At 44.1% G+C, this 24100-nt stretch overlaps 3 protein-coding genes across 7 annotated transcripts in view; 1 reads left to right on the top strand and 2 right to left on the bottom strand.

Annotated features, from left to right (window-relative positions):
- Window positions 1-336: 336 nt before the first annotated feature.
- GABPB2 (GA binding protein transcription factor subunit beta 2) lies at window positions 337-5084 on the bottom strand. Of its 2 annotated transcripts, none has more exons than XM_072114782.1 (9): window positions 4858-5084; window positions 3927-4031; window positions 2240-2407; window positions 1960-2154; window positions 1758-1872; window positions 1491-1598; window positions 1238-1411; window positions 1050-1162; window positions 337-792 (listed from the first exon to the last, which is right to left on the bottom strand). In XM_072114782.1, exons 2-9 carry the CDS (start codon window positions 4029-4031, stop codon window positions 499-501), a joined length of 1272 nt encoding a protein of 423 aa, XP_071970883.1. In that variant the 5' UTR covers window positions 4858-5084; the 3' UTR covers window positions 337-498. The 2 variants fall into 2 exon arrangements, with proteins under 2 accessions (XP_071970883.1, XP_071970884.1); XM_072114783.1 differs by lacking the exon at window positions 4858-5084 and adding an exon at window positions 4687-4800.
- A 31-nt stretch (window positions 5085-5115) lies between these two features.
- CDC42SE1 (CDC42 small effector 1) overlaps window positions 5116-24100 on the top strand; it is a 59752-nt gene continuing 40767 nt past the window's right edge. For 2 of the 4 annotated variants that reach the window (XM_072114788.1, XM_072114784.1), the window contains exon 1: window positions 21815-21980. The gene's annotated coding sequence lies outside the window, so the exon portion shown is untranslated. Of the gene's footprint in view, window positions 5221-21813; window positions 21981-24100 lie in introns of those variants that run through there. The other 2 variants (XM_072114785.1, XM_072114786.1) reach the window with 2 other exon arrangements.
- MLLT11 (MLLT11 transcription factor 7 cofactor) lies at window positions 11896-15921 on the bottom strand. Its single transcript, XM_072114781.1, has 2 exons — window positions 15664-15921; window positions 11896-13532 (listed from the first exon to the last, which is right to left on the bottom strand). The coding sequence occupies exon 2, from the start codon at window positions 13524-13526 to the stop codon at window positions 13305-13307; it is 222 nt and encodes a 73-aa protein (XP_071970882.1). The 5' UTR covers window positions 13527-13532; window positions 15664-15921; the 3' UTR covers window positions 11896-13304.

Below are 24100 nucleotides of genomic sequence, written 5' to 3'. Positions count from 1 at the left end.
GGTTTTGGGACTGTAAGACCTAGTATTGACTTGGATCATTTCACTTCCTCAGACAAGCCCAATACCGACTCAGTTTTATTTTTCGATCCCAGCCACATGCCGGCCATCAATAGCGCAGAAGGTCTTGCATGACCGCCCCCAACTCCCCCCCCCCCCCTACACGCGACACAAAGCTGAGCGGCACTATACAGGGAATGTAATATCTACACAATAGAAGGAGCAAGGAAGCGAGAGCTCCGGGAGCATATATAAATATAAATGAGTACAGATATTTACATCCAGGCACAACTGCATCCGTCTGTGGAGGCCCGACCGATCCCTGAAGCCTACACCAACTTATGTGAGTGCGTTTCGTTGTGCATCCAGGGGACTTTTTTTTTTCCTGAGGACTCCCGAACCTTCAAGCCTAGGGACTCGGCTCCCCTTCTTCTAGCCTCAGCCACCCCCCGAGAGACAAGATAAAAAGTTTGCCAACCTGCTAAAACGATAGTAGCGTGGTCACATGACGACACTTTCCATAGGAATGTCGCAGTGATGTTCCACCGTCTCTATCTCCGTCATTTCTGTGCCCTGAAACTCCTCGGTGGAGATGATGATGGTGTCTCCGTCCTCTACCACAGTAAAGCTGTCCCCATTGAGGTGTTGGCGGGCCAGGTTCTCCAGTCTGACCCGGTACTCCTCTGCCTCTTGCTCCTTCTCCATGAGCTGCTGCCGGTATTCCTGGGCACGGACGTTGGCTTCATGCAGCTGCTGTTGTAGTAGTTTTCTGGCGTCTTCATCATCCTGATTGTCCTAGGAAGAAGGAAGAGACAATATGAGAAATGGACACGCAACAGAACAGACAGGACCGTTCCAAATGCAGAGGTCTCCATTTTCTTTTCGAGAAGAGGAGGTTGTTTTTTGTTCGTCTCTTATTCTAATCTTAAAATTCTCAGAGCGTCAGGAGGTGTGCGCCCTCCTGATTGTATTATATTATTTACAGCATCAATTGGGGGTGTACCCCCTCATTACTGTATTCACACCCCCATTATAACATACGGTCTCCTTACTGTATTCTCCTTTGTAGTTTGCTGCACAAGTTCCACGCGGGGTCTTTTGGTCGGGGGAACTTCTTCCTCTGTAACAACCTCTTCTATCACTTCTCCTTCAGGGATGGCAACAACTGCAAATAAGTTGGCACCGGTCACACACTGGCCATAACTGTTCTTCCATCGCTTAAGAGAAGCCCTAAACTTACCTTGCTCTCCATTCTGTATGGTCACTAGCAGCGGGTGCCTCATGTGATCCGTAGTAAAGCCACCATGTAGGTTTGCAAGCTGCACTCCGTCTGTCACAATGGTGATCACCCTCTGACCTCCGTTTTCTACAATCTGCCCCATGGAGTCCACAGACACAAGCTCAGTCGTGGTACCTTGGGGACAGACAATGCACAACTCTTTAGAAGAGCCAATGGATAGATGTAGTCAGGAGTTTCTTAGGGTAGGACTTACCAGAGTTACTACCAGTGCCGGAAATAGGAGTGGACGCTTCTGCTAGTGCTGCTAGGGTGGCCAACACAGAATTAGGGTTCGTAATTTCAATAGTTCCTCCACCGCCGGCTGCAGAGGAGAATAGAAAAAGTCAATGTACAGCAAACATAACAGAACCTCAGCGATGTATGCTACATATCAGCAGCTGCATCGCCACCTTGTGTTCAAAATGCTGACAGCACCAGTACAGAAACCCTGCTCCATACACCGGACAGTCCTGCGCTGTACCTGCGGTGGTGGTCGACATGAGGCCGGGCGCCAGGATGATCTGAGGCGATGAGACAGAGATGGCATTGGTCCTTGCTGGCTGGATGTGTATGTGGCCCTGTCCTTGCATGGTTTCCTATCATAGAAGACAAACTTATCAGTGTATGTCCTCTAACAACATCCAAAATTCTGTAAAACCATATAAGACTTATGCATCTCTCACCTGTAAGGTCATGAGAAGATCGGGGTAATTTCGGTCTAGGGCGATATCAAATGGGGTTTTCCCGAATTTGCTCTGGATGTTGACGTCGGCCCCGTTCTTAATGAGCAGGTCGACCACGTCCTGGTGATTGTGCTCCGTCGCCCAGTGCAGCGCCGTCATCTCCAGCATGTCTTTGGCGTTGATGTTGGCTCCATTCTAAAAGAAGATGAAGACGACAGGCGTCACATTACGTTAACGTTTTCATGCGTGATTCCGCTCCGTCCCCCGAGTGTGACCAAACCTTGATGAGCAGATCCACTATATGGGTGTGCCCCTCAGTGGCCGCCATGTGCAGCGGAGTCCTGTCCACCTTGGTGCGCGCATCTCTGCTGATCCCGGCTTGGAGCAAAACTTTCACCGTGGAGACGTGACCGTACTGAGCCGCGAGATGGAGCGGAGACGTCCCCAGCTGCAAGACACAGAAAAATCTTTGGAAATCAGCTCAACAGAGAACCTTGGCCCATTTGCTATATTTTGAAATCCGAAAACGTAGACTGAGCTGGACTCCAAGCATCAGTTATATATACTACAAGGAAATATAACTCCTGGTTAAATAATAATCTTAAGATATAGAGCACCATCAAATTCCATAACTCTTTACAAATCATAGGGGACACATATATATATAATATTACATTACACAGAACAAACAGTCATATGGAACAATAGGAGTGAGGGCCCTGATCACAAGAGCTTATTTATGATGCAAGGAGCCCCTGAATCCCCATGGAACAACCGAATGAGACTTTAAACAGGTGTTCAGCTGGCAGAGAAGCAGAGACTCCCTGTTCCTGTGAAACGCGCCTCTAAGGGCCTGACTGTCGAGACCACCAACCACAGGGAGGACAGAGGACTGAATCCCCACTCTATGTATTTGCAGTAAATGAATTGCCGATACACACGTCTACACTTCCATGAGGCTGCCAGGACTAGTATTAAGTGAATAGAGAACAGGTCACACATCTGCTACAGTACTTCATTCACATGGAAGGCTCAGGCAATAAATACCACCACAGCATTCAGAGCAGAGACATACTGGAGACCCCCAGAGCAGACAGAAAAAAATAACCTCCCCTCCTTTCCTGGCTCCACACTGCAGCTTCTTCTCTCCTCCATTAGCTGCTCTATTCTATAGGCCCGATGATAGTAGGTGTCAGCAGCAGGACCTAGGACAGAGCTGCGCCAGGAGAGGTCCCGGAGCAGTACAGTACAGCTGACAAGTACTTACCAGTCCTGGGTCCTTCTCCTGCTCCCCGGGCCTGCAGCAACTGGGGGCCTGGGAGCAGTGAGAACTTCTCAGCTACCATCAGTTATGGAAGCGCTTATTGGGTTGTAACTTATAATATGATAAGCCATATGTGGACTGTGTGTGGGTTGCGCACACTCTTGTAGGCTTTTAGTTGACATAGATGTGGCTGCACTTTATGTACATGCTCAGAAGTGAAGCTCCTCTGCTACAGATCAAAGGAAAAAGGACACAGAGGAAAAAAAAAAAAAATGTCCGCAATTTTCTCAGCACTGCTAGAGGGACTAGGAAAACTGGACTGCATTGTCCATTTTGGTAGAGCTGGAGTCGGAGTCTAAATTTGGGAAATTGGCCTTTATTTGGCCACTGCCGAAAGGTCATTGCTCTATAACGTTGCATACTGATTGTTCCCGCCATCCTGACGCTCATCACAAGTGGTCCTGCACCTCCGTCTCATAGACCAGTCATCCCAATCACTCTCTAGGAGTCTCCTGGTGATGACGCGTTTATAGAAGTGAACCCCATGCTTGTACCCCAGTCATCTGCTCCATTCAGACAAGGGAACCCCACTCTAGTGATTAGTGGGGGACACAGCACTCACGCTCCCACCAACCAGCCCAGGTGGAGACAGAGAGATATAAAGTCACAGGGGTCTTGATTCTGTTGTGGTTGGAGGACGTACCCAGTCTGTGGTGAACGGCGCGCCATTCTGCATCAGCTGCCGGACCTCATCGTCTTCTCCGCAACGAGCTGCTTCTAATAACCTCTTCCCCAGGTCCAGCGCCATCTACAAGGAGATAAAAGTTAATCCAACCCGACAATAACAGGGAAGCTGAAATGGGTTGTCCGAAAGTTAAAAAACAGCGCCACCCCTGAGCATGGGCAGTGTGTGGTACTGCAACCAAGCTCCATTCATTCCTATAGAGCCAAGCAGCAATACCGGCACAGACCATGGTCTGGTGTGCTGCTGTTTTTGGAAGAAAGAGGTCTTATTTGGACAACCCCTTTAAGCTTTGCCCCAAATATAGTGACACCGCCCACATTTAGGCAACAAAGACATAAACCATACCCTATTCTGCGTCACCATGTGCCCAAATTAAGAATATTTTCCTCAGAAAATTAAGAATTTGTCTATTACGACCCGTTGAGGACATTTCTACAATCATTCAACCGCCACAATTTGGAGCCACCGTTCACGAGGGGCGAGGAACCTCATAACACAATGGCAAAGCTGGGTGACACAGGCCACGGCGGCCATATTGGTAGTCACTCAGCTTTCCCAGGTCACGGAAAGGAAATATTTGTACAGTAGCAACAGAAATGGAGGAATTTTTGTCATGAACCGATCTGTAAGGACAAAAATGTTAAGCAAAGAGATTAGGAACGACTGGAAACACGGCATGAGGTAAGGAAAGGGTTAAATTGGGGAGCATAGATCATACATGAGGGAAGAGGGGTTGCTCCCCGGTTGAGGGGCTTCAGTTAGGTTATTTGGGGTTGGGTTTCAGTTTGGGGTGCCCCCACAAGTCACCCCTCACCCCCCCGGCCAATCACACACAGGGCCACCACATGGCCACCGACGGACTATATGACCGATTTCCCGCCGAACTCACCGTGGGCCCTGTCAGCGCTCGCCGCCGGCTTCTCACCCCTGCTCCTCCTCCGTCCGCCCCTCCTTTCAGGCGCCCTCGGGCTCCCCGAAAAATTTCATCGGTTCAAAAGTTTGGGTCCCAACAAGATGGCGGCGCTACCAGCGGAGGAGTACTGGGCGGAAGTAGGATGCAGCGCGTCAGCCCGCCGCGGAGGGATCCGCTAGTGAATTCACACAGACGCTACGCCTGTAGAAGACGGGACTAGATAAGTAAGAAGCGTTCTAACTGCGGCTGCGCGAAACGACTGAAGGAAAAGGGCGCGGGTTTCTATGGAGACCGAGCTTGTGTTTTACCTCAGGAGTCTGCAGATTGCCGAATATGGCGGTAGTTATCGTGTTACACGGAGTTGTTTTTATTCATGTTGAAGGAGGGATTCATCACATGTATTGCTATTATATACCTACAGCTAGATGAGGCTCCCCTGAAGGTGGTCATTATAACTATAGATATTACGTTTTTGCAGGAAGAATATATAATTTATGTATAGAGGAGTATTAACTCAGTGGGACTGTAAATTGGATAAGGGGTTCACATTCATGGGGTTACACGCGAGGCTCGTCCTGGCGCTCATTCCCTGTGACGCTGCGGTCGCACGTGGCGTTTAGAACCCGTTTTTGGCCCGTTTTTAAGCAGCCCATCAAAAAACTGCACACGTTTTTGAAAACACATCCGTTTTTGATCGGTTTTAATTAAGATAATTGGGAAAACCGGTAAAAAGTGGATGCGTTTTTTAACGGACTGCTTAACCCTCTGTACCGTAGCTGTGCGGGGGGTGTATGAAGAGGGCTCAAGGGCTGAGTTCTCTTCATACACCGGTGGGGGTTGTTGCATACTGCAGCAAACCCCCACCGCTAATAACCGTGGTCGGTGCTTGCACCGATCGCGGCTATCAAATCCTCTGATGCTGCCAGCGGCATTTAAAAGACGGTGGCGCGTGGGCGCCACCATTTTGGATCTGATTGTCGTTCCCCTGAAAGTCATCAGGGGATGGCGATCGGTTGCCATGACAGCTTTGGGTCTTCATCAGACCCGAGGTTGCATGGTTTCTGCAGTTTCGTAACAATGAGCCAGCGACGGTAGTATTGCAGTATATGGTAGGAATGAACAGACCATCTAGGACCCGAGGTGGCACCGGAGCATCGTAGACAGAAGAGGACCTAGGGGTGATGTCAGAAAGGTGAGTTTTGACTTATACTCGAGTTTATATGGTAATTAACCGGTTAAGGACCGGGCCCTTTCCTGTTTTTTCATGTCCATTTTTCACTCCCCACCTTCAAAAATCTATAACTTTTTTATTTTTACACGTAAAGAGCTGTGTGACGGCTTGTTTTCTGCGTAACAAATTGCACTTCATAATGATGGTATTAAATATTCCATGCCATGTACTCAGAAGCGGGAAAAAATTCCAAATGCAATGAAAATGGTGAAAAAACGCATTTGCGTCATTTTCTTGTGGGCTTGGATATTACGTCTTTCACTGAGCGCCCCAAATGACAGGTCTACTTTATTCTTTGGGTCGGTACGATTAAGGGGATACAGAATTTGTATAGGTTTTATAATGTTTTCATACATTTACAAAAATTAAAACCTCCTGTACAAAAATAATTTTTTTGATTTTTGCCAACTTCTGGCGCTAATAACTTTTTTATACTTTGGTGTATGAAGCTGTGGGTGGTGTCATTTTTTGCGAAATTTGATAATATGTTCAATTATATCATTTTTAGGACTGTACGACCTTTTGATCACTTTTTATAGATTTTTTTAGATTTTTCAAAATGGCAAAAAAGTGCCATTTTCGACTTTGGGCGCTATTTTCCGTTACGGGGTTAAACGCATTGAAAAACCGTTATCATATTTTGATCGGGCATTTTCGGACGCGTCGATACCTGATGTGTTTATGATTTTTACTGTTTATTTATATTTATGTCAGTTCTAGGGAAAGGGGGGTGATTTGAAATTTTAGGTTTTTTTATTATAATTTTTTTTTTTAACTTTTTTTTATTTATACTATTTTTCAGACAACCTAGGGTACTTTAACCCTAGGTTGTCTGATCGATCCTATCATATACTGCCATACTACAGTATGGCAGTATATGGGGATTTTCTTCCTCATTCATTACAATGTGCTATCAGCACATTGTAATGAAGGGGTTAAAACGAAATAGCTTCGGGTCTTCGTAAGACCCGAGGCTACCATGGAGACGGATCGCCGCCCCCCGATGACATCACGTAAGACCCGAGGCTACCATGGAGACGGATCACCGCCCCCCGATGACGTCACGGGGAGCGGCGATCCCAGGTAAGATGACGGCGCCCATGCGCCGCTATCTGTTTGAGGCTGCCGGCAGCTTTGCCAGCAGCCCATGCTGTGAAAACACCCGCGATCGGTGCTAGCACCGATCGCGGATGTTACCGGTAAGCCTTTGCTGCAATATGCAGCAAAGACTTACCGGCTGTGGAGAGGGCTCAGCCCGTGAGCCCTCTCCATGCAGCGCGCCGCGACCGCCGCCGTGAATACGCGGCGGGCGGTCGCAAACCGGTTAAAAAATGTTAAAAACCTAAAAGTTCAAATCACCTCCCTTTCCCTAGAACTGACATAAAATGTAATAAACAGTAAAAATCACAGATACATTAGGTATCGCCTCGTCCCAAAAAGCCTGATCTATCAAAATATAAAAACGGTTACTGCCAGCGGTGACCTCCATAACGGAAAATGGCGCCCACATGTCCGAAATGCGACTTTTACACTATTTTACTTCACATGAAAAAATGGAATAAAAAGTGACCAAAATGTCACACAGTTCTTAAAATGATAGTAATGAAAACGTCGGCTCATTTTGCAAAAAAATGACACCAAACACATCTCCGCACACCAAAGTATGAAAAAGTTATTAGCGTCAGAAGATGGCGAAAATGCCACGTGTGACTGCAGCCTAAGGGTCATGCCACACATGGCGTTTTGAACCCATTTTCAGTCCGTTTTTAAGCAGAACGCATGCGTTTCTTAACGGACTGCTTGAAAACGGACCAAAAACGGTTTCAAAACACCATGTGTGGCATCACCCTTAGAGAGAACAGGACCTGTTTTTCATTTTGTGGGCTCGTGGATCTCATGATTGGATGGTGTCCCAACAGTCAGATCATCATGAGAATGGGACCCCCAAAATTCGGAAAATTGAAATCACATTCTCACTAATGGGAGTGATAGCACTCATTCTCGTTGTTGCGATCTCCGACACTCACAGGGTCAGCGAATGGTTTGGCTTGACTAGAATGCGCTTGTGAGTGCCTATTCGTGATAATAGGAAACCCCCGTTCTTCAGATCACAAGGTCTCATTCTCGTGATTTGTGGCGTACCAGCATTCGGACTATCACAAAGTTATCCCCTATCAATATTATAATTGAATGACAAGCGGACCCTAGAAAGTTCAAGACCGGCTGAACCCAAACTTGAAAATTCTGATCAGGTTCAAGTACTGAACCCCCACCAGTAGAAAAGTAAAACTTCATCAGACTGGAAAATGTGGAATGAGGACCCTACTGGTGAGGTCTCACATTTTATACAAAGCCATTGATATTCCACCTTGTGTCTTTACCTATATATCTGTCCCTTGCGGTACGTGCAGATCTCCACAAAGGTCTCCAGCTTGCTAGATCTCGAAAAGGTACTTTCCCGTAGAGTCCCCCATGACGACCCCTCATCATCATTCATGTGTTCCCGACCTCAACTTCTTCTTAGTCTCTATGAGGGAGATTTATCATGACTTGTGCACCAGTTTTTTGGCCTACAAACCCTGAGGGCGCATCCACACGATACGCCGCATCGTGCGTTGCGTTTTTGATGCATTCCACTGGCTTCAGCCTTGATTACATGCTAAGGTTACATTGAGTTTTAGCGGATGCAGTGGAAAGGCAATGTAACCTTAGCATGTGATCAAAGCTGAAGCCAGGGAATGCGTACAAAAACGCAACGCAACGTGTGAATGCGCCCTAAAACTAAAAACGGCCTAAAAACGCCATGTGTAACATCGACCTAATAGCTCAAAGCTACACCAGACATGACCAGATTGGTACATGGTCGCCAAATAAATCAGAAGGCTCGCGTCTGTGTATCACTCCTGACTTGCCTTTCTCTCCCATGATGACTCTAGCTTGTCCATACAAATGTTTTCCTCCGAAGGGTGATGTCACACACGGCGTTTTTGGTCAGGTAGGACAGGTCCTATCTTTTTCCCGGGTACGGAGTGGTACGGTGCCGCACGTGTGCTGCACCTTACCGCTCCCGTAGGGCGCCGTGCGCCCATTGCCGTCTGTGGAGGACGTATATCGGCCGTATATATGTCCTCCATACGGTCCTGTGAATGTGGCCTAACTGTCAATGGGCTTCAGAGCGATATGGAGTCTTCAATTAGCTGAATACTAGTTTCCAGCTTAATTTGTACAGAACGAGTACGTGCTGCACCCCATGTTCATTATGTGTTTTAGAAGCTTAGTGTGGCTTAAGTGGAAATGGGCAAGGCTTACAATGTGACATCATGCATCACAGTTGCACCCGCCGTACATCACTACAGGAGAGCTGGTTCTGGGTTGTCGATCATTGTGCTCTAGGAGCTAGAGGTACGCCCACGGGTGCACCACTTAAATCTTTTGCGCTAGAATGGTTATTTTTTTAGCAACCCATGGACACAAATAATTATGGTACCTCCTATAGGAGTATAGGGTGCTGTGCAAAACTCTGAAGGGGGGTTAGTATGTTTAAGGGTGGTAGTAAACTTTGTTTAAAATTATCATCTGGAATAAGCCACTACAGTAATCTGGTGAATTTTACAACTTCCAGTCTAACTTTACACTGACTAAATATTAGGATAAGTAAATCTGTCAATTTATCTGCAGCTCTATTGGTTGTAGACGGCACATCATGTAGCACCAGCATGGGGCAACCACCAACATTACCAACCACATATGTGCTCATGTAGCACCGGCAGATGTCAACCACCAATAATCCTGACTAGTATTAAGCAGAACCGAACTGCAAAGTTTGGGTCTAGGCGTGGCTCAGATGGGAGTGGTGCAAGCTAATAATCTGAGAAGTCTCATATCAATACTGTATGGGGCAATATTGGACAAGACGCTGTAAGATCCAGTGGTGGCAGTGCTTAGGAAGTAGCCTTGATTTAGGGGAACAAAATTATATTGTTAAGATATGTATATTTGTACAGTTTTTCATTCTCATTGTATATTAACACTGTTTATCATATGATTTAATAATTGTTACCTGATTTAAAAAGAGTGAATACTTGGGAATCATTAGACAATGCCCCTCGGCCCCCCTATGTGTATTGGCGTTTATGTTGTCATGTTGAAACGTAGTATAACAGCTGTGGAGAGCAGATTTGACTAATTACATTGCTTTAACATTGCATTTACAAAACCCAATATTAACTCAACGGTAACATCATGTTAACAGTTAGCTTTGTAAAGGCAATGTTAATGTATTGTTAACATGACATAAATGCATCCAGTTGCATGGTAACATGTGAAAACGCATGCGTTTGCAGTGCATTAGAAAATGCACCAAATTCGTACCATGTGACGGCATTCTCAGTTACATCTGTTATTTGACGTTGATCATCACCAACTACTTTATAAATCTGGGAACATGTTGATTATTTTCATTTTGATTATCTTTTAGCAAACTTTTAGATGTTTTTTTTTTTTTTAATATGTGACAATTCTGTATACAAAAGAAGCCATTTTAATTTATTAAAATTACAAGATTTTTGTCAGTAACAGTAAGTAAGCTCAGGTTGGCTGGACGTAGAGGCAAGGCCTGGGCTCATGCTGAAACGGCCTATAAACAAAACGGCAGATTATTTGTGGCCCGTTTCGGCTAGGGAAGAGAGGGTGCTGCTCACCCCTTCCATCTCCATAAGATCCAGGCAGCGCCACCTCAGTATGGGAAGGAATAGGACCTGTTCTAAAATTTGCAGCACAGCCGATCAGCTTAGTCACCGTGACCGTGCGTAACAAAAGTCAAGGTAAGTTAGCGGCAATTTCTGTAACTAGCTCGTGGTCCCCCTATATACGGTTTTGTGCATGAGGCCCTAGATTATAGATGCTTCATGACCTCTTATATTTCAGTCCTTTTCGGCAGCTCTTGGAGATGAAACGTGTGTGGCTACCTTTTCTGTTTGAGCTTGTTTGAAAGGATTCTGTGGTTTCAGGAAAGGATTTGGTGTTTGTTTACATTTCTTAGGTCACAGGAATGCATGAAGTATTATATCTGTTGGCACATGAATGGGCGTCATGGTGGCTCCAGCTTTGGATCACTAGAATTTCCCAATAATTTTATTTAAAAACTCATAAAATCTTTAAAGGGGGGGGGGGGGGGGTCTGTCAGCTCATTTGACCATGCAAAAGATTGTGCATGTGTTTGGAAGCAGCCTCAGAGAGCAGCCTGTGTGTGTTGTTAGTAGCAGCAGGACTGTGGAATGGATTTATATTCCAAAAGCATTCTTCAAAAGCACTGAGGGGGGTTCCTTATACTGTGGTCTATACATTGAACCTCTCCTTGCCTATTTACTCCAGAGTCCCGGGAACCAAGTCAACCTACCCGTGAAAATCTTCTTTCTCTCAGGGTTTGGCCGACCAAAATCTCAGGAAAATTTTCAGGACTATTGGCAAGAAATGTATAATCTCTGAATTCTAGGGAACTGACCACACATTTACTATTGCATTCAATGAAACTACTCATAGAAGGATCAAATATAGCAAAGGCATAATGTTCATGCTTGTCACTATGGTGCACTTTTTTCCTCCTCCAGCAGGTGGACCTGGACGATGCGCCGCACTGTAAGGAATGAGGTAGAAGATTCCAGAATATAGTAAATAAGTGATTAGGGCACAATCCCTTTAGAATTAGTAGTATAAGAATATAACCTGTCTTTACGTTGCGTATGAGGGTGAACGCACACACTAAACAAAGTATAAACCAAAAGTGTAAGTCACAACCGAAATGTTTTATTCTGCAGTGCATATTTCAACAGTTTGTTACATGGGTAATACTGGTCCAGTGAAATGTCATGTGAACCCGGCTATAACATAAAGCGAATACATTCTGATGTATACAACATTGGTAGAGGGTACTGATATATGCCACCACCACTTCCAGCCCCTGATACTGGACGGAGCATGGGTTTTGGGAAATTCTTAAACATTCCTTACCTAACTAAATAGGTTATCCTTTTAAAGTGGAGATTATCTTTTGAGGACAGTTGTCGATTCCACATTTGAGATATCTGCTTATGGGTTTGTTCACAGATTGGCCGACGGCAATTTGCTACTTGTATTTACAAGAGGAAGTTTGAAAGAAATCCGAGCCTGATACTCAGATTTCTGCTTTGGGTGTGCAGCGGCTGTGCTGGTGGAGCTGCACAAGCACCTTCCAGGTTAATAATACCCCATGTAGTGCTGACAAAATGAACATTTATAAATGATTATTCAACCCCATATTCATGTAGTAATCCCCCTCCGACTGACTGCGGTCTGTGTTCAGCACCAGGCGGGAAATTTGCCTGTGTAATAACATCTTCCTACCCAATATTGGTTGTCATTTCTCTACAACCCACCTAATACAAAGCCAATTCACATGCAGACAAACCAGATTTAGATAAGACATGTCAGAGCTGACAACAATAATTGGAGAACAGATGGTTTGCCTGTAGCTGGATGGGCTGAGGTGACCTAAGGGGAATATCCCCTATAAAGGCAATCTGTCAGAAGCTTTAATCATTCTAAGGTACTGTCCCTTGAAAAGTATCATAACTATGTGTGTGTTGTTAGCAGCCGCAGGACTGTGATATATGTATTTATATTCCATGGATGGTGCTTCCCATGTGCACTCGGGGAGCATCCTAACACTGCTGTTCCTTCCCCTCTGCTATGGATAAAAGCTACTAATTATATACTAAAGGCTTTTATGCACAGGGAAGGACTGCGAAGCAGTTTAATGCTGCTACTTACAACATACACAAAGGTATTATTAAACAGCTCACCAGTGCACATACCTAACACTGTCTGCAGACTTGCTTAGTCAAAACTGATCCGAGATTCCCTTAATGAAACGGCCATCTTTAGTTTATCCTTCATTAGCCAAACCATTGTGAGACATTACAACTCGGAGACGATGAAGCCTCAAACGTTATCAGCAGTGATCAGACTTAAATATTAAGTGTTGTACGTGTTGGAAAATAAATACAGAGACTTAGAAACACATTCAACATGAACCGCCAGGGTCGTGAAATAAATAAATTAAAAATTCATAAATTAAATAAGTTTTGTTAGAGATTTGTGGCTGAAAGGCAGGTATATTACAGCAAGGCCTTGGAGGTTTGAAGACCAACTTCTTTTAAATAAGGTCAAAGTCCAGGGTATCAATGCTGGCAATTGGTTCTCGCCAGAAGTTGAAGGCAGAGTACTCTCGCAGTGGGTCTTCCTCTCTGGATTCATCTTTAGATGTCTTGGTGGATTCCCCTAAGCCAAGGCACTCCAGTTCAGAGAGATCCAGTTGAGGGATAGGGAGTTTCCAGAAGAGAAAGGAATCATATTGGCTGCTTAGTGTGTCCAGCATTGTCACCTAAAATATATAGAAGTCATATTAGAAGCGACAAAATGGAGGAAAAAGGCCTACAAGCAAAGAAGATTCATTATCATCTACAGATGGAAGAGATATGTTATCATCTACAAAAAGAGAAGACACATAATCATCCACAAATACAGTACATATAAGACGTGTTCTGATCGACAGATGTTCATCTTTTATGATAATTCAGCTTGCAACATCTAGAAACTAAGGAGAGGATACATAAAGAACATTGTATTCCAACAAATAAAGGTGGCCATGCCATGCATATTGGATGAAAGTCAGCCGAAGCTGCCAATTTCTGCAAGGCAGACAACTTTCTGACGTGTTTTACAACGTCCTGACTCGTCCCCCATGGCAGATGCTCAGGAAAGGATAAAATATGCCATGAAGGGAGATGTCTTGTGTCTGGAAGGGCCTTAAGGCTTATCTTCTTCCGGTAGATATATGCCATGACTCCCATACACATGAACATGTGTATGTATATTGAATGGAGCCACCAGAGCTCTCTTTTCCAACATACCTTTTTGGCTAAGCTAAATATGTCTATGTAGTTGGGAGAAGTAGTTGGCCAAATGAACATTAGGCCGACAGATATCTGAGATATATGGCCCCACAACCTAAGTTAGCAATAGAGGAGGAACCCCAATTGTCTCCTGCCAAGTGGAAGAGCTTCCAAGAGGGAATAAGAAGTGCTCTTCATTGTCTCAATAATACATATGCTGTACTTGCTGCTTAAGAGTCATAAAAAAGTAAGCAAGAGTTATATGATTTCCTTTGTTGTAAAGTCTAGAGACAAGATTCTTATATGAATCACTCATTTGCACACACTGACTGGGATTTGTGTCGGCCGTGTGTATGTGCACCTTCCAATTCAAAACCAGATTTAATTGAAGAGGTCAACATAGTATTTTGAGATGAAGCACTAACCAACATGTGGGGCATTGCATGTGTCGTGTACAGGAGAGGGGTGGGAGCTGCTGCTCAACACCTCTTATATCCCTGAGAACAAAAGGATTATTAACCAAATATTGAGACAGCGGAACTCCATATATATATTAGATGGTTGTCAACATCCAACTACTTATTTTGCTAAAAACTAAAGCCCATTTGATAATCTCTTATCCACTGCTACACCAGCCCAACCCTAAAAAATATATAACAAAGCAGATTATCAGAGCAGCCATAATCTGCTTCCCCAGTTTATAACTAAGAAAATCCTCATTTTCTCAATTATTGGAGGTCCCTTCATAAAGACCTCGACATTGCACACAGCCCCAGCCTTGCAGATGGCTCCCTCTCTATCATGTATTCACAAAGACTGAAATATCTCAGCTTGTTCCGCAGTCTGCTCGCCACACCCATGACAGCAAAAACTCCATCACCCTGCTATTTATAAGGACCACTCATTTTACTGTCAGCTCCAGGGTCCAAATTACATCTAATATTGGAAATGTCACAAGCACACATGCCTGTATGACGAATGCATCCGACTCATGCTACCATACCAGATATAATAATCAGGATTTAAAAGACCACCCGGCATCGGAACATACACTGAGGATATTGGGAATTACTGGGAAGAGGCTTATAACCCAGTAGCCCCTCTCCCACAGACAATTCCTTTATCTGTGACCCCTTTACTGTCTAAGAAATACAGGGAAAATATCCTCCATCTACAGTGAGAAAATTCTAGATGAAGAAGGTAGAGGCTGAATGATCTATTTCTGGAAAGATATTCCTTGTGTGATTCGTGGGAAGAAGCAAATATAACTTCAGCATCGAGAGATAGAGGTAGATATTATACAGATATGTGAAACAGATAAATAAGGAGGCATTGGATTGGTGATTCTGAGCAACGGAAGAAAGATATAAGATGGACTGTAGATATATTAGATATGAAATGGATGAATTGGTGGATTAATAAATAGGACACAAACAGAGAGCAGTAGAACAACAGATACGAGGTAGAGTAGACCTCGTCTATAATTTTATGCTATTTGCTCCTATCACAGAGAACCAGAAGCAGTGACCCAGTTTTGGTCTTTTCTTTGATTCTGCAGACTGGGCAGTAATTTACAGGTACAGTATGTGGGATGAGGATGATGATGGTACTGGTACTCACTGTGCAGGCGGATGGGATGCTGGCTGCAGGCAGAGTATTGTCTCGGCTCCTCCTGGAGACAGGGAGGTTGCTGGAGAATCTTCTGTGCAGCTTTGTCTGTGTGCGAGGCGGCAGCTGCTCCTCCTCCTCCCTCACACCTCAATCCAGTGTCACTCACAGCAATGAATTCTGGGCCAATGATTCAGCCAAAATCTGCAGGATGCTCATTACCTTACACGACTACTCCCAGAAGGGACTGGATCTTCCAGTGTGTTCGATGGAAGGAGATAGAACAGATGGGACATCCCCCAAAATGTACACAGCCCCTCCACCACCTCTGAGGATAGGCAGCTGTGTTCACTAAAAAATGCTGAGTAGCTCCATTCTATAAATGGCCTGCAGAACCACCTAGTCCACAGCCATCATCGTCCGGTCTTCCAAGGGTTACAATAGTTTTATGTGTTTTACCACCTCTCTAGACCTGTAGCATTTTTTATTTATTATATAAGGTTCAGCAGGTGAGTTTTCAGTTTTTGGTTATATATAGGGTTCTGTTCCCCTACATAAATGGAGTGGAGGGTATCATGTGGCTTCTATCTCTATGGCCCTGCCGGAGATATCTGACAACAGCCTGCTCAGAGGCTATTCAATGAGAGGCAGCTCGGGCATCAATGAAGAAGAGGATTGATGGTCTACTTTCCCTTTATGTTTGGCTTAGTAACTTATTGGCTGGTGATTTTTCCCCCTCTCCTTCATCCACTGTGATATTTTTTCAGTTTCTATTGATTCATAAAGGAAGCTTTATTAGAACGGCGATGAAGTTGGGCTGGTAGGAATTTTTTTTTTGTGCCACATGTTCTACTTGGAGTTAGAGCTCGATGAACAAATTCGGGTGAATGTGTGAATTTCAACAGCCAGCATGTGTCCCCACTCACTTCTATGGGCCACGGATAACATAAACCCATATATGAGCTGACTACCCAAAAGATAGAGCAGGTTCTAGTCCTTTCTGAGTTGAGCTCCCATGCCGATGACACACGGGAAGCAAAGGACAATCCATGGGACGGTTGTTTGTTACCCGTGAAACTACATTAGCCATATGCAGGGGCCCAAATGTGAGATTTAATTTGCTGTTTTGATATCCTCATATGTTTGTGACTTCTTCAATCAAAAATAGTATAGAAAATGAATGAAGTGGCAGGTCACGTGCAAGACCCTAACACACAGTTCAGATGTGGGAAAGAGCTCTGCTCGTAGCCGCGGTACCAGCGACCTTATCAACGTATTTCTGGTGGCAAACTTGCTGCAAAAAATGCAGGGAATCCCCCACCTATTCATATCAATTTCCACAAGGGTAAAATATTGCTGGTAACTTGCATTAGCCTATTGCAAATGGATTATCATTGTGCAGAACTGTGATAGAAGCCACATGGACTCTGTTGTATAGAGGTCATTTTTGGATCAGATTTTCAGATAGATGACCACCTCGATATCTGATACAATAAACATTAACCTGGACCCAATGGAAGAGCTAAAATCCTCTATTAATTTTGCATGTTTGACATGCAGATAGAGGGTGGGTGTTCTTCTGAATTCCATTAAAATAATCTGCAGTAATCTAAAGTTATTATTTTTATGGTTGCAGACATTCTCAGTGTAGCAATCGATCATTGCTGCAATTGTTTACATTTTTCTCAAAATTATTCTCCATTATTTCAAGGAAATCATGGATTTCCTTTGACTTTAAGTTTCTTTTATCCATTTTATTTCCAAAGATCCAACCCAGCAAACAGTGGGGTTTTTTTTGTTTCCTGAGATAATAGAAGTGGTTAATAGTAGTGTAAATAGCTTATCCTATTCTAGTCCCTTCTTTTGTCCCACATGACCTCCCCGGATCACACAGGGACTTCTTTGTGGAATGGACATTAGTCTCTCAATGGATTCCTAGAAGACTCGAATGTCCAGATTCTCACAGGAATGCATAGAAGAACTGACTTATGGTCCACACGTAAGGTCATGTATGGTTCAAGGCATGTGACAAAACGGAGGACCTCAGAAAAATGAAGCTTAATATAATTTACTAATGAAGAGACACTATTATTAGTTAAGTCATGTACCGTCGTATCGGAGCTAATCAATGATGCAATTCTTAGAGCACTTCTTTAAAGAATAATATGGAGGATCTTTTGTAAACCGTTAATGTACCTTGTTTAAGGTTCCATTTTGGTTCAGTTTTCCCTCTGAAATTGTTCTCTAGTGTAATTTATGTTGCACGTTTTTTTTAGAATTTGTACAGTGATGACTTTGTACAGATATAGAACGGTGGGGATCCACCACCCTGCACTGATCCTATTTTGATGACTTATGTTAAGGATGGATCACAATCCCCCAAAAATGTTTTACGATGACATATAAGTGATCTGAATCAAATATTTTATCACAACAAGAAAGAGCAAGTGTCATCTATCCAGGTAACAAGTGCATAAACCTCCAAAGATTATAAATAGCAGCAAGATAATAGAGCAGGAAGTGGAAGGCGCAAAACTACCACGGAGCTGAGATTTTCCGTACCCCTAGTGTTACTACATTGGTAGAGGGTGTATCGACCCTGTTACTATGTACAAAGCCTTCCTCATCTAGGACATTGTCTGCACTCATTGTCTCGAAGAAGAATAATTACATGATTGTGACTTCCTGCAGAGTATAAGACTGGGCCACATCATAAGCCGCACTAAAAACAAGCTAACATGGAATTGACAAATGCAAGTGCTCAGATACACAAAGATTCTAGCCACCTAGTGTAATCAGTTTCCTCCATTACAAAACTCTTCCTTACTGATGTAACTCCATAGGCCCCTGTAACCAATTACTATGCAGCATGTGCCGCTGTTTCAGTATATAGCCCTGACTAACGGATCTAAAAATGCCTTAGTCAAAGGCCAGTCAGCAGGCTACTGACAGGTACCCCCAAAACTAAAATATTCAGCGGCAAGCGCCAGTCAGCAGGCTACTGACAGGTACCGCCATAACACAAATATATTCAGCGGCAAGCGCCAGTCAGCAGGCTACTGACAGGTACCCCCAAAACTAAAATATTCAGCGGCAAGTGCCAGTCAGCAGGCTACTGACAGGTACCGCCATAACAAAAATATTCAGCGGCAAGCGCCAGTCAGCAGGCTACTCACAGGTACCGCCATAACAAAAATATTAAGCAGCAAGCGCCAGTCAGCAGGCTACTGACAGGTACCCCCATAACTAAAATATTCTGCGGCAAGCACCAGTCAGCAGGCTACTTACAGGTACCCCCATAACAAAAATATTCTGCGGCAAGCGCCAGTCAGCAGGCTACTGGCAGGTATCCCCATAACTAAAATATTCAGCGGCAAGCGCCAGTCAGCAGGCTACTGACCGGGGTCCCATAGCAGTAACAGAGACAAGAGTTAGGCAGCAGGTTACTGCCTGTAAATATGAAATGCGAGGTCTTGGCAGCAGAATACTTACAGGAACTCATAACAGAAAGAATAAGAACAATGATTAGTCCTGAAAACGTCAGGCAATGTTCTCATTTTACTGTTGGGCCAGTCTTATGTTGATGGACTCTGGTGATGCCTATGAGCACAGTCATGGCTGCTATGAGTGGTAGTCACCCATGTCAGAGACCAAGATAGCCCAGTAGAGTGCATAAAAATAGAAGAGGATGACTCGCGGATTTCAACCTAGCTGTAATATCTTAACGCAGCTGTAAAAGTGGGGTTCCCCTTAAAGTAGGCAGTGATATATATATTTTTTTTTTATTAAGTCCTGAGAATTTTTTCCCAGCTTTTCAACAAGACAAAACAAGGCCGCAGAAAAGCAAATAAATGCCTTGTTTTTCCTCCACATCCAGAAATAGCCCAGCGGAGAACAATGCGTTCCCTTCCTATGGAACTACTTAAGGCCCTCGGATAACAAATACCGAGCTTCATTCCCAGAATTCACCCCGGCTCTTTGTGGAAGTTACTCTAGTGAATGGAGGCAACGTGTGTAGTTCCTGTCCTGCAAATGTAACTTATCACGGGTCGATCAGTCAGGAGCTATGCCAGCTATTCCAAACAAGTAATTTTTCGACATGTGAGAATGTGGATTGATGGCGGCTATACGGGGGAGGTGGGGTGGTGATTTATTTATAGAAAACCACAGTATTTTTACAGAATACTTATTGACTAATTCTAAAAACCAGCAGAAGTGCTCGAAACATGGGACTCCAGGATATGCACCAAGGCCAAGGAGCCATAGAGGCCCCATACATAATGGCCCACATTTATCAAAAACTGTGCAGTCTGTACTAGGTGAAGTTTGCCTGTGCAGGGTGCGCTATATTCATGAATTGAGGCACATGTTCTTCAAGAATCTGGCACCCCCTGCACTGGTCCGACTGTGCACCAGAACCATTCAGTGCGGAATTTTGTGTCTTGTCGGGTGCAACCAGATCACAAATTGGCTTGTAGTTCCGGCCTACACAGAGCAATCACCGATATGTTTTTTTTTTTTGTACGACTTTGACAGCCGGAACGTTGTGTAGCCCCATTTTTGTCACGTTAATGTGTGGCCCTAGCTTACATGTCAGATCAAAAAATGAATTTTAAGACATTTTTCAGATTCATGCTGCCGATTTGGGGTCACATGTTAGGCAGTAAACAACTAAAAAGATTCAAGCAAAAAATTGTTGGCCGTTCGCACTTTTCCGGCTTATTCCCATGACGAGTGAGAAAAGTCTGGAGTTTAGGTTTGTTTTGTGTTATAAACTTTCTGAATAACAGTCCGCTCTGTCATTATGGTCTGGTAATTACACGCTGCGCCCTCAACTTTCCTCCGGTTCCGATCTACGGTTTATCCAGCATTCTCCAAACCTGAGGTAACCGGAGTTAGCTGCTGTGTTGGTTCCCTGGATGTTGACGCGCTGAGACTTGTATGAAGTACGATTCATAGTGTGACTCACCGAGGACGGGCTCTCCGCACTCTCCAGGCCCTAAGAAGGCAGGAGGAGCGTGGGCTTCACATGTGGAGATCATACCTAGTAGACGGGACATGATCCCAAAATGGAAAATCACTTTTAGATATGGTGTCATCCATGGATCAGTTCTCACAACAGCTTAACCCTCTGGTGTCCAGGCCACTTTTAGCATTTCTCTTATGGTTTACGTACAACTAAACATGAATCTTTTTACAATTACAATGGGGCACATCTACTTACCCGGTCCTGCGGAGTTCCCGAAATTGCATTGTCTGATGATCATGCGCTGTGCCGCGATTGACTAAGATCGTGCGCCCAATATCCTTCATGTGTCGCTTCCCCACTCAGGTCCGACAGAGTTCAACTTCTTCTTCCCGCTGCATGTAAGTGCATTGTCTTGCGACACAATTCGAATCTTAAATCCCGTGCTCAGTCGGGTCGTCTGATGGCTGCGCCACAATCCGATCGCATGCGACACAATCCCGGCGCAGACACCTTTTAAATACCTGTCAAAGCTGCGCAAATCCCGAAATCCGTGAACAGTCACACGAAAGTGCGTCCGCGACTCTTAGAAAATAAGCCCCAATGAGTCACTGAGGGTTCATTTTTGCGGAAGATGTTGCAGTTTTCAATAAGAACCATTTTTAGATCTCACTTTTTCCGTAGTGACGTCACTACTTTGGAACTTGGCTGGAGCCTAACTAAAGGGTTGGAGCAAACTGACGGAATAGCAGTTATTTATGTGAGAAACTGACAAAATGTAACAATTTTTTTTATTAAGAAATTTGGCAGGTCTTACTGGTTTTGATCGCAACTTGTGTAGGAAATTCCAGTCTTAACAGAATTTCTCTAATGAATTTGGCAAATAGAGAGGAAAAAGTTTCTTAATATTTTTTTTTTTTTTGTGGGGGAGGTTGTCTTCGGGATAAAAGAGCGCGGTAACAGCGATATTGTATCCAATTCTGATCCTATAATCTTTAAATTGGCTATTGTCACTTTAGATTATGTCATGGTGGTAACGAGGTCGTTTGGTGTGATTGCCACCTCTTATGTGAGTCTTCTCCTCCCTCCACCCTGGGGAAGTAAGTTTCCCAGCACTGGGAGAGAGTTTGGAGACTGCAGCCTCCCCAGTCCCTCCTCCCCTTCCTTCGCCTTGCACTTTCCGTCTCGTCCACTGTGAGTGCTCTGTGAGATTGTGAACAAACGAAGCGGAGAGCAGAAGCATTTCCTTATTCTTACACAGGAACCACACCTCACTGAGGAGCTCAACTTCACAGCAACTTTCCACCGGCTGCCGAGAAGACCAGAAAACCCCAACGAGCTCTCTCAGGGTCACCAACACCAGGTAAGAGAACCCTCAGGTCTGCGCACTGAAATTCTGTGTCTTAACACTGACTCTCTAGTCTTAAAAACATCCTCTACACATTCAAAACTTTTCTAAAATTTGCTGCAGTCTTTGAATTCGGTAACAGCACACAGGATCTGAGGACAGGGACATCTTAGAGGCTGCATGAAAATTTCTTTGCAGTTGAGTAGATCGATAGATTACGGAATGATAAAGGTTCCTTACGATTCCTCCCTTCAGTGGTTAACCCTTTCTCTAGAGGGGAGGTTTCATTCAGGACTGGCTCATGGCTCTCCGTCGTGGATGTTCAAACTGGTTCTTACTCTTGATATCGGAGATATGTTACTACCAAGAACTTGACGACTACTGATATCTACTGTGACGATATATTGGACTATCTTTTGGGCTGTTATAATCCGATTGCCAGACCAGGCAACTGTGGTTGTACCGAATCGAGACGTATACCTCTTTACACTTGTACAAGAACTTATACATGTCAAGGTAGAGCTTTGACCTGCCGTGTTATTTTTCGCCCAGTCCTTTGAGGTCGTAGTTGATGGATATATACTATGAAATAAAGGAAAGATCAATACGACTGATACGACTACTTTTATGGTCTACTTAGGAAATGACTATGATAAGTCCCGGTTTTAGTGATAACCAATATACAATGGATAATGAATGAGTATGAGTTCAGGGCATTCTGGGGTCCACTTTAATGTTTAACCATGAAATCAAATGTTGTAACAATTATTTAGTCGTTTTGACGAATGGAATTAACCGCTATAAATTGTGTTCATCCACCATCGTCTCGGGTCAAGCTCCACCTCCATCTATGACTGTAGACATTACCGTTGTGTCGAGACAACTGGAAGGTCAACATGGGTCATGTTTTTATACCGGGACCTGACTATTACACCATTCACAAGGATGTCTTTTTCACTTCTGGCCAATCAAAGGGCAATCCACTCCACCCGTTTCAGTTGACCAAGGCCGACGAGGAACCATTTTTGTTTTGGGCCCTACCATGATACTGCAAGAAAATTTAGCAAATGGGTTTCAATGGCGGAACTATGATAATTTCCAGTGTGAAGTGAGAGAAAGTGACAACTTAATTAATTTCAGGAGAATGGCAATTCCTTAATCCCAGACTTTGAATATTTGAGTAATGTAGGGTTTTTCGAATGGGTATAGGAATTATATAGGCGTTTGGGTTCATGATGGAGGATACTAGGTGTGTCGTTCATGACTCAGGATAAAAGTGAAAGGGACTCGGCGCGGCAGGAGCCAGGTAACATGTTTAATCTGGCAGGACGGTGAAATCACACTGCAAGGCTGAGGTATGAGGCTCAGGTTACAAGCTGTCATAGTTAAAGGGGTGCTCCGAGATTGTGCGACCGTAGCAATCACAATTGCAATTTTTTTTTTTACCCCCGGTGCCTCTTTAATATTATCAAACATAGAAACATGTATTCAAACAAACAACATCAGCTCTGTTTGCTCATGATCCAGGAGGCAGAGATGGGGGAGGTGCTACATAAAGGGTGGTGCCAATTTAATTTAACCCCAGTTACATGGTGAACACTTAAGGCCTGGTTCATACTACGGGGCACATTTTACTAAGGTCTGTGTGCCAGTTTTCTGTTGGACTTTCTTTCATGTGCAAACTGCTTGCACAGGTATTTAAGAAGTGTCTGCGCCACATGTGTCACAAGCGACCTGTTTGTCTCGCGGCTGCACTAGTCTTCGTCACTAAAGGGGGTATTCTGGTGCTCAGTCGGACCGTGCGCCACATTTAACATGCAAAGTCCAACAGAAAACTAGCGCACACCCCATGGCACGCACCACAAAAAAAGTTATAGTTATATTCTTGCACATAGGGGGCCGGATTATAGTAGTTATATTCTTGTACATAGGGGGCTGTATTATAGTAGTTATATTCTTGTACATAGGGGGCTGTATTATAGTAGTTATATTCTTGTACATAGGGGGCAGTATTATAGTAGTTATATTCCTGTACATAGAGGGTAGTATTATAGTAGTTATATTCTTGTACATAGGGGGCAGTATTATAGTAGTTATATTCTTGTACATAGGGGTAGTATTATAGTAGTTATATT

Source organism: Engystomops pustulosus, chromosome 7, assembly GCF_040894005.1.
Source record: "Engystomops pustulosus chromosome 7, aEngPut4.maternal, whole genome shotgun sequence".
Classification (NCBI taxonomy): domain Eukaryota; kingdom Metazoa; phylum Chordata; class Amphibia; order Anura; family Leptodactylidae; genus Engystomops; species Engystomops pustulosus.
Note: the sequence above shows the minus strand (reverse complement) of the source record. Positions and strands in the feature narration are given on the sequence as shown.

Excerpts from the sequence above, each read along its gene's own strand:
- MLLT11 (XM_072114781.1), bottom strand. The coding sequence starts at position 13,526 with ATGCTGGACACACTAAGCAGCCAATATGATTCCTTTCTCTTCTGGAAA.
- GABPB2 (XM_072114782.1), bottom strand. The coding sequence starts at position 4,031 with ATGGCGCTGGACCTGGGGAAGAGGTTATTAGAAGCAGCTCGTTGCGGA. Across the intron at positions 2,155-2,239 it reads TAGTGGATCTGCTCATCAAG|AATGGAGCCAACATCAACGC; the intron begins GTTTGGTCACAC and ends ATCTTCTTTTAG. Across the intron at positions 1,599-1,757 it reads CATGTCGACCACCACCGCAG|CCGGCGGTGGAGGAACTATT; the intron begins GTACAGCGCAGG and ends TCTCCTCTGCAG.